The sequence below is a fragment of the Electrona antarctica genome, assembly GCF_951216825.1.
Source record: "Electrona antarctica genome assembly, chromosome: 7".
Lineage (NCBI taxonomy): Eukaryota > Metazoa > Chordata > Actinopteri > Myctophiformes > Myctophidae > Electrona > Electrona antarctica.
This window is the reverse complement of record NC_136812.1, coordinates 21,431,040-21,443,539: the sequence shown is the minus strand read 5'-3', so window position 1 is coordinate 21,443,539 and position 12,500 is coordinate 21,431,040. Positions and strand designations below refer to the sequence as shown.

Here is a 12,500-nt window from a genome sequence, read left to right as displayed (position 1 = left end):
TACATTTTGATACCAATACTTTAGTACTTGAGTCGGTTTTCACTAGAATCAAGCGGTTTCTGTAAGTAGCCAGAGAAAGAGCAACATACACTGTTCTCTCTGAGGGGTAAAATCCATGTGGAGGTTACGATTAATTTTGTTCCAACACTGCATCACTTCACTGTGTACTATTTATTTCATCGTGTCTCGCTGTCAGGAACAGTTGCAAAGCTACTGTATCTCAATGAGATGTCACACGGAAAGAAACTCAGGCACGCGCATGTACGGGTACACACGCACGCACGCACGCACGCACGCACGCACGCACGCACGCACGCACGCACACACACACACACACACACACACACACACACACACAGATAGATATGCAATAAGTAACAGTCAGGGCTATAGACTGTGCTGAGGACAGCTTAATGTGATCTCTCTCCTCTTAACTTTTTATTCACTTATTTTTCTGCGGTGTCGGACTCTTCCTACTTCTATATTGCGGTCTCTCCTTATACCACCCCCCGGACACCCATCCCCCCCCAACCCCCACACCCATCTCAATTGATTTCAGTTCAGTTCAATTGCTCTCTATTCAAATGATGCCTCATTGGCATGGCACAGAAAAACCTTACGCTGCCAAAGCTGAGGCGAGGAGTGACAAAACTGATTACTAAGAATTATTAGATCCATGTCTCTCTCTCTCTCTCTCTCTCTCTCTCTCTCTCTCTGTCTCTCTGTCTCTCTCCAGGTGTTGATGAGTCAGGTGGTGTTTCCAGCGGCCGTAGTCCAGCTGTAAAGGACGTACCCCCTCTTCATCACCCCGTCACTCCTCAGCATGCCCCGCCTCCTCAGGTAGGTTACACCCACTGATTTGACAGACCCTTCATTTGTATGCTATCGAAGCTGTGTACGCCATCTGTCTATCTGTATTTTTTTACTTCTTTAATCCATCCTTCACCCTTCTCTCTTATCAATGCAGATTCAATTACATTTGATCATCTCTTTTTACATCTCTTATTGTTCTGTTGAGTTTTAATGGCACACCTCAGTAAGGAATGAAATAAGTAGAATAACATTTCATATAGGATGACTGCAGAGGCACAGGCACTGCATTTGGTCTACCTCGCATCCATGTTTCGGTGAGCAGAGAGTTTTTGGTTCCCTCGTGTCTCCTGACATCATTATATCAAACCATTTTTACTGCTCCTACAGATGTTCAAATGCAATTTTCCACCGCCGGAAATAGTTTAATTCCATATTGCGCCGTCTAACTAGCTAAACTGGTGTGGACACACCCGATTCATTTTGCACCCATTAAAGGCCCGTCTAATGTCCTACATCATGTCCTACATGTCCCATAATTCAGCGGTTCTCAAAGTTGGGTGGGAGGTCCTTTTTTGTGGCTTTCACCTTTATTTTAGTTTTTTGTAGAGGGATAGAATCACAGTAGGCTGACAGGAAATGGGGAGAGAGATGGGGGGTGACATGCAGTAAAGGCTGTTGGGATCGGGAGTCGAACCCACGGCACACAGCCAGACTGGATTACCAGCCACGGTGCCTGGACCACTGAGCCACGGCCCAGGCAGGGTGGGAGGTCCTTGACGGTAGCTAAAATGATTGGTGGAGTTACAGGGCTCCGTAAAACCAATGACATAATGCTATCTATCCTCTCGTCCGCCCACAGGTGGCCGTCCGAGGTTCCGCCCATACACTGGCCTCCTCCTCCCACCTGACGCCCTTGAGCCTGGCGTCGCTGCTCTCGCTGTTCCTGCTGCTGTCGCCATGGGAGCCTCTCTGACCGCCACTTCCGACCACAGATACTTGAGAGAGCGACAGACCGAGAGGGACCGCAGCGCAGACAGCCAGGCACGCAGCAGAGAGGCAGCAAGACAGACAGACACAGACAGGCGGAAAGGCAAACCACAGGCAAGACGCAGAGAGACAGGGTAGACAGTCAGTCAAGCAGACAGAAGACCCATGTCACACGTGATGGCGTTTGAAGTTGTCCATGATGCAGACCACACTTTCTTTCAGTTATATCTCTGTAACCTTCTGTTGTAGACAGTCTTGTCATGCATGGACATAGGACTGCTGTTCATTTTACCACGTTGGTTTATCTGTGCATTTCTTTTTTTTTATGATCTACTATACTTACCTTTGCATGTATTTTGTTATTCTATATTATTGTATTTAACTGGGATAGTTTGTACAGCACTACTGACTCTCTGAAAGAGAAATGTAAATACGGAAATCTATATTTATATAAACAGAGTTTTTATAGGATATAAGAAGGGCTTGATGTGTAAATATATAGATTCTTTGGGCCAGATTCACAACGGAAATATACGACCAGGTGTAAATGAAAGGCGTAATGATAGCGTATTAATCCGTTCCGATCAAACTCACGAGTCATTCACCAAAGGTGGCGTAATGACTTAATTTGTGCGGATCGCCCGTGTATCTCATTTCGCCTCTTTCCCAAGCGATTCGCCTGGTGTCGCCTGGTTTAATGGAACATCCATGCCCATTCCACGCCATATAAGGCAACAGGAAATATCTGTTAAGGAAAAAAGTCATCACATCCTGCAAAATGCACAGATCCCCAAGCTTACAACAGTAAGCACGGACATCAAGCAAACAGCGCAAGTTATATATATGAAGTTATGAACGAAATGGATGGAACCTTACCAGGCCTGGAAGCACTGCATAGAAACTTGTCAACTTGCCAACTTATTTTGGCACGCGATTGCTTCACTCCTTGCTGAACGTCAGAATGTTAATAAAGCTCTTTCACGATAATGAGAAAGTTAATTTGTACAGTTCAACCACACAACCAAATTTATTGATTACTGGGGTGATTGATTCCCTGCCCTGGACTGTCCCACTACATCGGATTTGGAAAGCAAATGGAATAATGTACTGTACATCATGGACACAGGACAGATTTAATCCATCCCGGACCAGTTTTGCCTTTTTCTTTCTTTCTTTTTTTTTCTTGAGGGATTAATCCGTTTTTGGACGTCGGGAAAGCTAGATTTCATCCGATCCAACTAGCTGTTTCCTCATCAAGGTAAGAGTTATTATAGCGTGTGAAAACGTGTACGACACCAAGAGGAGCGGGCGGCGTCTGAAAAGCTAGGGACGGCCCTCTCGTGGGCATTCAATTCTAGCCCACATCACTCAGAATAGAGTGACGGTGGTATGTTTTTGTAAATATTGAGCTCGTTCTTGGCGACAACATAGTGAACCAACACCAGGATGGATAGAAAGAACGTCGGGCCCAAATACATTACAAGGACAAGGAAAATGTTGTGAACAAACACGGCTGTGCTTAGATACTTTGTTGAACGTTATGTCTCTGCGCCCGTGCGCCGTACAGCCGAGATCCAAGCCATTCTACGTCTTTTTGTAAACTCGTCAATCTGGGTTCCTTGGTGCTGTCTCCATGCTGGAAAGCTGAAAATCTAATTCCGTTTTCTGGCTCATTCCCTCGACGTGACCTGCTGTGGCACTTATTTACTGAGCAAGTCTGCACCATTGTGAGGTCAGTTTAAAAAAAGAACGTATACAAGCACACTGGATAGTCGCTCAATGTAAACAAACCAGACAAGCCAACAAGTATGGCGGCCGCTACCACGTGACACATATGTTGACGCCCCCTCCAGGAGATTTTGGTACACACTATAGGCTATTCTGTGTGTGGCGTCCATGTGATCAATATACATTCTTATAAATGAATACCACGAGCACATGGAGGCAGATAGGTGCTCATGCAGCAAAGGCACGATAGTCTATTTAAATCATTATGTGAAACTTTAATTGGCTGCAGTCTGTCAACATAATGAGCGACCTAATAATTCAGCTCTGAATGCAATTGCAACTACATAGCCTACAAAATAAATACAAATACAAACCAGTGGAATTTGCATCAGCATAACATAAGCTAAGCAGTTGACACATTTTCTTCTTTTATGTATGTGTGTGTTGACAAATGCTGGGCACATACATATCGTTTTTGAGGTTTGGGGACTATTAATTGATTCTGCATGAAGAGTAAAGCATTCTAAATATGCATGGCTTGATCACTGGTACACCACCCTCTGAGCTGACTTGGAAATGAGGACCACTCTGCTGGTGGACGACCAACGTCCACCAACCAAGTTCAAGTTCAAGTTCATGAATTCCACACGTAACGTGGCAATGCTCGTAAATGTCCGTACGCTCACGATATGTGCGTAAACTGCGTTGTGAATCTGGCCCATTATGTAGAACAGCACAGACTGACTTGGGGTCGGAGGTATAAGGAAACATGAATGACATTATGAACACAGATTATGTTTCACTCAACACAGCCTCAACTACATAGAGACTGGCTGTAAACCAAACTGGGCCAAGTCGAGTCAAGTAGAACTTTATTTGTTCCCAGATGGGCATTTGGTTGTCCAGCAGTAAAAACACACACACACACACACACACACACACACACACACACACACACACACACACACACACACACACACACACTCACACTCACACTCACACTCACACTCACACTCACACTCACACACACACACAACACATCATTGTCGGGTGTCCAAAACGGTTGCTTTCCAGGAAATAACCTGTGTTCCAATGTAGTAATACGTTTCATTGGTATTATATTGATAAAACCTACTGACTAGAATAAATTCAAATGAAGGAAAAGTAGCAGATCTACAAGCTCACAACATGTCGCATCCCAAAGTGTACTTTTGTTGTGTGACACTATGACAAAGTAGGACATTCACACACACAAGTATAACCTCGCCCAGTAAAACACACAATGCAATTAAATACAACATATCAAAGACTAAATAACATTTCTCACAAGTAACACAAGTACTCTATGTTTAAGTAGCACTACTAAAATTATATCCATATTTATCAAACATGGTTCGGTGATCAAGCTGATATTACCATTTACTAGGGCTGTCCCCGACTAAGGATTTGTATAGTCGAATCTGATTAGCCTAATATTTTCTATAGTCGACTGGTTGTCGACTATAATAGGCAATTACCGATAATTTTTTTCTTTTCTTTTTTTTTTGCACGATTTGACTAAAGAGATTGGCAGTCAGTCTGATTGGACAACATAAACATTTTAATGCAATAGAGCGTCGCAGTCCCGCCCCCTGTCATGACGACGCCAGGCCCAGGAAATGAATCCCAATGCATTTTTTTTCTTCCCATAGACATTTCAAAAAGTATTTATTTAAAGGCGGTTACGCCGCGGACAAAGCCAACTCCAGTCGTGACAAATCATGACAATAAACACAATATTGTGGACCAAACAAACAATTACAAAGAAGAAAAACAACAAAAGACCACACCTGTTGTAACCTGCCGTTTTTTTCTACTTTCTAATTCTTTGTTTGGCCCAAAACATTGTGTTTATCGTCATGATTTGTCACGACAAGAGTTGGCTTTGTCCGCGGCGTAACCGTCTTTAAATAAATACTTTCTGAAAAGTCTATGAGGAAAATGAACGGAGAATCATTTCCTGGGCCCTGGTAGGGGGCGGGACTGCGACGCTCTATAGAGGATCATTCCATTTGGGCTGTGGGGGGTGATTAATGTCTGATTTAACATACCTGCTTGTTTTCTCCTGATAAATCATGATATGTATCCCATAATTCAAACTATTTGTTAATTAATGTAACAAAATTAGGCCAATCTCTAAGTGGAATCATGCAAAAAAAGAAAAAGAAAAAAAGAAAGAAAGAAAGAAAAAAAGGAAAAAAAAGAAAGAAAATAAAACACATAACTAAGTTATGTATCTGTAACTCCCAGAGTTAGACTTCTATAGTAGATGGGGGTCCCAGAGATAGAAAATGTGATTAAATGTTTTTTTTGAGAAGCTAAGGGTGTGATATTGACTGGAGTTCAGCAGTGAAATGGCTACGGTTATGAAGGAATGTTTGTATACGTGTTGGTTTTGGTTAATGGGCACATGAAGGTACATCTACAGGTATGTGCAGGAGGGGAGCTGATAGGCGGGATAGATTCTGCTTTAACCACATGAACCTTATATGTTGTGGACTGGAGCCCCCCAGGGCTCTGTGCTAGGCCCCCCTCTTGTTTTCGCACTACACTAAAATAATATCTTCGCCGACCTACAAGCTCACAACGCCCCAGAATAGGGATTTTGTTATATATTTGTTATAGGCCTATAAGTCAGACAAACGTTTCTGTTGAGTGCCTGTGTGACATCTACTACAGACTTTGCATTTTTTTATTTCCCCAATTGGTGTGAAGTAACAGAGTACAGTTTAAGTAGTTTTGTGGAGGATCTACGTATACTTTACTCAAGTTTTTGTGATTATCACAACTTTTACTTATTGTATTTGTATATTTATGTATTGTCCTGAATGTATGCATTGACCTGAGCAAAACAAATTTCCCTTGTGGATAATAAAGACATCTAATCTAATCTACTTTGATTTTACTGAATTAAAAAAATATACATTTACTCTTTGATCAATGATCAATCAATTGAATGATTTGATCATTAAAATAAACATGCTCTGAAAATGCACACGTCTGAACACTTAAGTTAAGTGTTCAGATGGGTGGGCCGCAAAGGCGTTTTGAGTGGGCCCTGATCCAGAAGAGGTTGTACCGGTATATAGCATTAATTTGTCACAACAGCCATTGTGACATCATGCTTAATGTGAGATCGTTCACCTGAAAGAATGTTACAAATTATCTAGCCTTCATGGCTTTATTTCAAGTATTTTTCAAAAAGTTCGAGTTCACAGTTAATAAAGCTTGGAGAGAAAAAAACATTTCTGTCTGTTTTGTTTGCTTTGTACCTTTGAAAAGCACATTGTACTTTTACCTTTTATATTTGAAGTTATACTGTGTATCTTTTTTATATAGCCTACTTTATACTTTTATGCATTTCATATACATTTAGATTTTCACACGCCGAATTTGAAGTTGATCAGTCTGGGCGAAGGACAGATACACACGCTGACTCACACAGATTTTGTGAATTTTTCTGTGAATCTTTAGTTTTACGAAAGTATGGCTTTTCAAGTACTTTATACAACACTGCATTACTCTATTTAAGAGAGAAGCAGATAAAAGAAAAAGTAAAAATAGAGCTGTGAAACAGTCATCAGGGACAAGTCAACAGTGAACATAGACAGCTTCCTCAGACAAAAAAGGGGCTGCTGGCATTTTTTTAACACCACATATTGATATTCCAATCAACGCTCAGCTTATTATCAATAATATAGCCCCAGGTGCTTGTACAGTACGACTCGACACTTTCCACATCCTGACCATATATTTTAGCAGTGGTGGAAAGTAAGTAGGCCTACATTTACTTACATTTTGAGGTACTTTTACTTTAGTGAAGTATTTCGAGTATTTTCTCTATTATTAAGGTTATTTTTGCAGTCAGTTTGCATTGGTGGTGGGGAATGGGGCGGGGCGGGGGTCGCGAGACATGGCCAAAGCATTTCCGGGGGTCCCCACATTTCGATGCCAATACTTTTGTACTTTTAAGTAAATTTTGAATGCCGGACTTTTACTTGCAAGTTGCAACGGAGTACTTCTATATTGCAGTATTGATACTTCTACTTAAGTAAAGAAATTGTGAGTAGGCCTGCATTTTAGTGTCGACAGGATTGATGACGTCTAAAGTCAATACGCATATACGTCTTGGTCACATTTAATTAAAAAAAGGCTTCTTGACACCATTTAGAAACATAACCTGAGACAGGAGGGCCACGGGATACTTCATCCTCCTTCAGAAGACTCACTATAACCGTATCATCTGCAGACTTTACAATGTGATGGTTTTCAGTGTCAGCGCGGCACTCATTACTGTACAGGATGTATAGAAGAGGTGAGAGGACACAGCCCTGGGGAGTTGTGGGTGTAATATTTTGTCATTGTTAGATATTCAGCAGCAGAGCAGAGTAACATTGTTAAACTTGACCACAAACGCGTCATGTAAACTTTGACATTTAGCGGCAACCTCCGGGCCATTTGGTTATTTATATCTAATTAAATGTAGCGAGTGAAATTACTCAACTCTCTATGGATGCTTTTTTTAGTTCCTGTAACAGTATAGTGATGAGAAGACAGGAAGCCATAGTGTACAGTACACAGTAAAGGGGAGTATATGTGAGTATTTCCAATTTTTTATACTTTTACTTCTACTCCAACTACATCTCAGGGGCAAATATTGTACTTTTACTCCACTACAGTTATTTTATTTTAAACTTGCGTTACTAGTTACTTTGTAGATTTTTATTATTTTTCCGAAACATACATTTACTACTTCAGCCCTATTTAAACTTTGGCTATTAAAAATAAATAAAAAAGACATTGTGATGCGACGCGTTGTGAGCTTGTAGATCTGCTATTTTCAAAAGATGTTACATTTTGACTTTTACTTGTAAACAGAGCATTCCTATACCGTACGTTTTTATTGCTATAACAAAAGTAAAAAACTACCGGTATGTGTGTGATTGATTACTTCTTCCATCACTGCCCATGTGTTATTCTCTCCAGAAATCCATGGCAAACAGGGTAAAGTAAAATCTGGCTGTGGTCTCTTTTTGAGTGGTGCAACCACTCCAAGGAACAGCAATGTCCGTCCGTCCTCACCTGTGTCCTCACCTATGTGACTATGAGTACCAGTAGGGGCAAAAGTGAGAGTTAGAGAGAGAGAGGCAGGGGGAGAGGGGAAAGGGGAGAGGGGAGTTGTACCACTCAGTTCACACGGGTGTGATTCTTTCTAGAACGTCTAAGCTAAAATGTCTGTGAACCAATGATTTTCTGATGCTCATTATTTCATTCACTCCAACAGTGGAACAGGGGACATGATATCAGGATATCAGGATATCACAACGTTTACCCCCCCCCCCCACACACACACACACCCCTACCCCACCCCCACCCCCCGACAAGAACCGCAGTGCTAATGTGCACTAAAGCAGAGACTGTCATGCACAGCTTTCAATAGACTTGCCTAACAGTTCCCTGCCGGAGTGCTATGCTGTACTATACTTATAATGGTGCAGTAGTTTCATTATTATTTCATTTTGCAGTATTCATCATATATAGAGAATGTGTCAAACTGTCACAGTTCCATCATTCCATCATTTACACAATTGGCAATAATAAGTATACCTGCACCCACATAATGAATTTAACAATCAGATTTTTAAACACAAACTAATTTGGCTGTGTGCTTGTTTTATTATCATTAAGACGCCCTGAGGGCGAGGTCGTGTCCTTTAGGGCATCCATCCACCTAGGTGACGGCAGACGGCAGACTGCTTTGGCATGGGGGGGGTCAGATCAACATAATATATGGAATGAATTCTGTACTGGCCATATATGGAGCGTGTCTTGGGTGTACAGGGTTTGATGAGGTCAGATCAACATATGGAATGTCAGAACAGGAAGGCCTGGTGGGGAGGATCAACATATGGAATGTCAGATCAGGCCGGCTCCATATACAGTATATGCATCTAGGGTGATGAACGAACCAACGGGAAATTATATGGCCATATATTGACATTCCCATATATGGGGAAGGGCCCCTGGCCATGTCGTCGACCGTCACGACTATCCCTGATGATGTCATGTGATGTCATGTGATGTCACGTGATGTCACGAGGCATGACCATATATGGAGGCGTGGGGTGACTAACGGACGGACGGACTGACGGGAAATGCACGTTTTCATAGTAAATGTGACCTGCAGTCGCAACAACGCACATAATTAGCCTAAATTCATACAGGTTCTCATTTTACCTGATTGCAGTTAATTTGGGAAGATCCGTAGTAAAAGAAATAAAAATAATAACATTACACAGCTTATAATCCTAAAGCCCATGTTTACACTTTTGGAGTTAAAGCTGAAATACTGTAAGTTCTATGTCCTATTGTGGGAGCCCAAATGAACACTACCACCCTTCCAAGAAAGAATCTCCGCTAGACTGGGACGATATATTTCGCTTATGAGCCTAGGGCAGTGCTACTTAAACAGTAGTAGGCTTCATACCCAACACCATGGTATAAAGTTCTCAATGCAAGGTGGAGGGAGAGGAGACCACCTCCATCGCCTGCAGAGTGCAGACTGCATTCTACCATACTGACTGTATTACGTTCCGGGTCGCAGCTTTAAATTAACACTCAGGTTTTTGCTGTGCGAGTGAAACGGCTCAGTACACCTTTTAGCGGATAGGAGTTCTGCAGCACCTCCCCACCTCTATTCTCTAATTGCTGAGATGGTAGAAAGAAAGAGGGGTTGGGAGAGACCAGTGCCCAATGCAGAAGGAGGCTGGGACAGCTGCCACGGCTCTTTGGCCTCTGGCCCTTGAACGGATTACTGTGATTGGATTGGCACGGTCAGGACGTTGGCAGGGATTGGCCTGCTTGGTTGGCACCTAAAGCTACCAGGGGGGTGGACGGGAAATAAAGACATCATAGAATGCAAATCATCGCAGGGGAAGAGACACAAAGAGCCAAGAGAGCGATGGAGATAAAGAGAGAGGGGCGAGGGAGAAGAGGAAGGGGAAGTTGAAAGGGGGAAGAGATATACAGATGACATGGGAGAGAAATGCTTAATTTATAGTCGCGCGTGCATCGTGCAATGTGAGCTTTGTAGATTGGCTATTTTTGGCATGCGACTCCGTCATATGATGATGTGGAAGTCAGGCTAAAGAGTGATGGAGAGACAAGAAAAAGGAACATGGAGAAAGGGAGGGTGGGTTGGATGAGAGGAAGAGGATGCAACATTGTAAAGTTGATGGATGGAGGGAGGAAAGACTAAGATGGGAGGGGTTTAGAGAAAGCTGTTTCGACAGGCCTGTTATCTGGCTCTGTTTAATTGCATTGTGACCCTGTGCCAAACTCGATGATATCGGAGCTCTGATTCTCTGCGTATATATCCTGCAGTATATCCTGCAAAAATATCTATATAATTGGTTTTGTTTATTCCAGACACATTTTGTCAGCCCTGCCAAAGTAGCTGCAGGTGTTTGATGCCGTATACAGATATATATATAGATTGTGAGCGATCGCGAGTCATTCTGCATGTGATACAACTCCATGTGATTTAATGCTGGTTCAGCAGCACAGTACATTGTTTTATGCCTCTTGGCCCAGAATTCCTGACAGCCTCGTGATGGAGTGTTATTGGGGAAACTCCACACCAACATACCTGCTGTTGTGTCATTGATACAATGCAGCTGGATTAATTATTGCATCGATAAAAGCGACTCAACAGCCTCATAGCAGGAATTCAAAGGTCAAATGAGGAAATGCATGATGTGGATATAGGCAGCTACACATAGAGCACTACTGTGTATTAGCAATAGACAACTCTGAGCCCGAATCAGCATCACTCAGTATGCCATTACAGGCAGCATTTGTTATTAAAACTGTCATTGTCATTTTTTTCCCTTCATTTTTTTTTTTTTTTTACCCATGTATTCACGTGTACAACGAACAGCAGCATCAACAGCCTGGGGGAGTTGCTGCACGGGGAGAGAAAGTGACACGTTGAGTTGCACAATGCAACCACCACTAAGATTGAGTTTCACTGGAGCAGTTAACCTGACCACTTCTAACCTCGCATCCCAACTGTGTGAATGACATTATAACGAAAATGTAAAGAATTTAAAACGGAAAAACGGCAAACATAGCCGATGTACGACCTCACAACGCGTCACCTCAAATAGTTCAGATCTTTTTGTGGTTAAGTGGTGAATTGGTTAAGTTGTTAAGGAGTTGTAGGATACTTTGGTTGTTGTTGAGAGAGTCAGCAGAGTCAGCGGTCCTCAACCATTCAGTCACAAGCAGACCTCATTATTATCTCCCCATATCCTCTGTGTCTACTGGACATTATGCACTGCAGGCGCAGACTAGTGTAGGCTATACAATAATATGTGTAGAAAGGCTGAGGTTCTGCGGCCAAATGTACCTACAGGTCAGGTATATCAATGTGGGGGTCCTGTTTGAGAACTACTGATCTAAGGGACTGTGAGAGAGGGTTTATTACTCGGGCATGGATGGCAGGAGCTTCATTCACAAAGGCTGCTCAAGTTTCCAGTGTTACAATAGCAACACTGATTAAAGTGACATCTGTATTTCCATGTAAGGGACATAAAATGCATTTCTTTTATAGTATTTTCAGATCTGGTCTCCTTTGTTTTGCTAGTAATCAACTATGTTTAAATCTGCCAATTTGCGTGCTTTGCCATCATATGATTATGTCGGGGTTGCTACGAGGTTAATGCACACTACCCTCACCCAAGGCAGGGGTGTGACATTTGCAAATTCAGCACATTCAGTGAGTATTAAAATGATGTGATTCATTCATATGATACAGCCTGCCTACTGTGGGAGATTTTGGACCTAGTGTTTTAGCGCTCTCCGCCACCATCGGCAAAAACAGCCAGCCAGGAATAATGATTGATTAGTATGGTGTCCCATCCTTCCAATAG

The 12,500-nt window shown here is 42.3% G+C and overlaps 2 protein-coding genes across 2 annotated transcripts in view; both read left to right on the top strand.

Annotated features, from left to right (window-relative positions):
- Positions 1-1,786, top strand: part of LOC306926161 (glypican-5-like) — a gene marked incomplete at its 3' end in the record, with an annotated part of 62,590 nt that extends 60,804 nt beyond the window's left edge. Inside the window, exons 10-11 of the mRNA XM_079505424.1 lie at positions 737-840; positions 1,673-1,786. Coding sequence (XP_079361550.1) covers positions 737-840; positions 1,673-1,786 — 218 coding nt within the window. The remainder of the gene's footprint in view (positions 1-736; positions 841-1,672) is intronic.
- Positions 1,787-4,104: 2,318 nt separating this feature from the next.
- LOC306926160 (glypican-1-like) overlaps positions 4,105-12,500 on the top strand; it is a gene marked incomplete at its 5' end in the record, with an annotated part of 54,971 nt that continues 46,575 nt past the window's right edge. The window contains one exon of the mRNA XM_079505423.1: positions 4,105-4,177. Coding sequence (XP_079361549.1) covers positions 4,105-4,177 — 73 coding nt within the window. The remainder of the gene's footprint in view (positions 4,178-12,500) is intronic.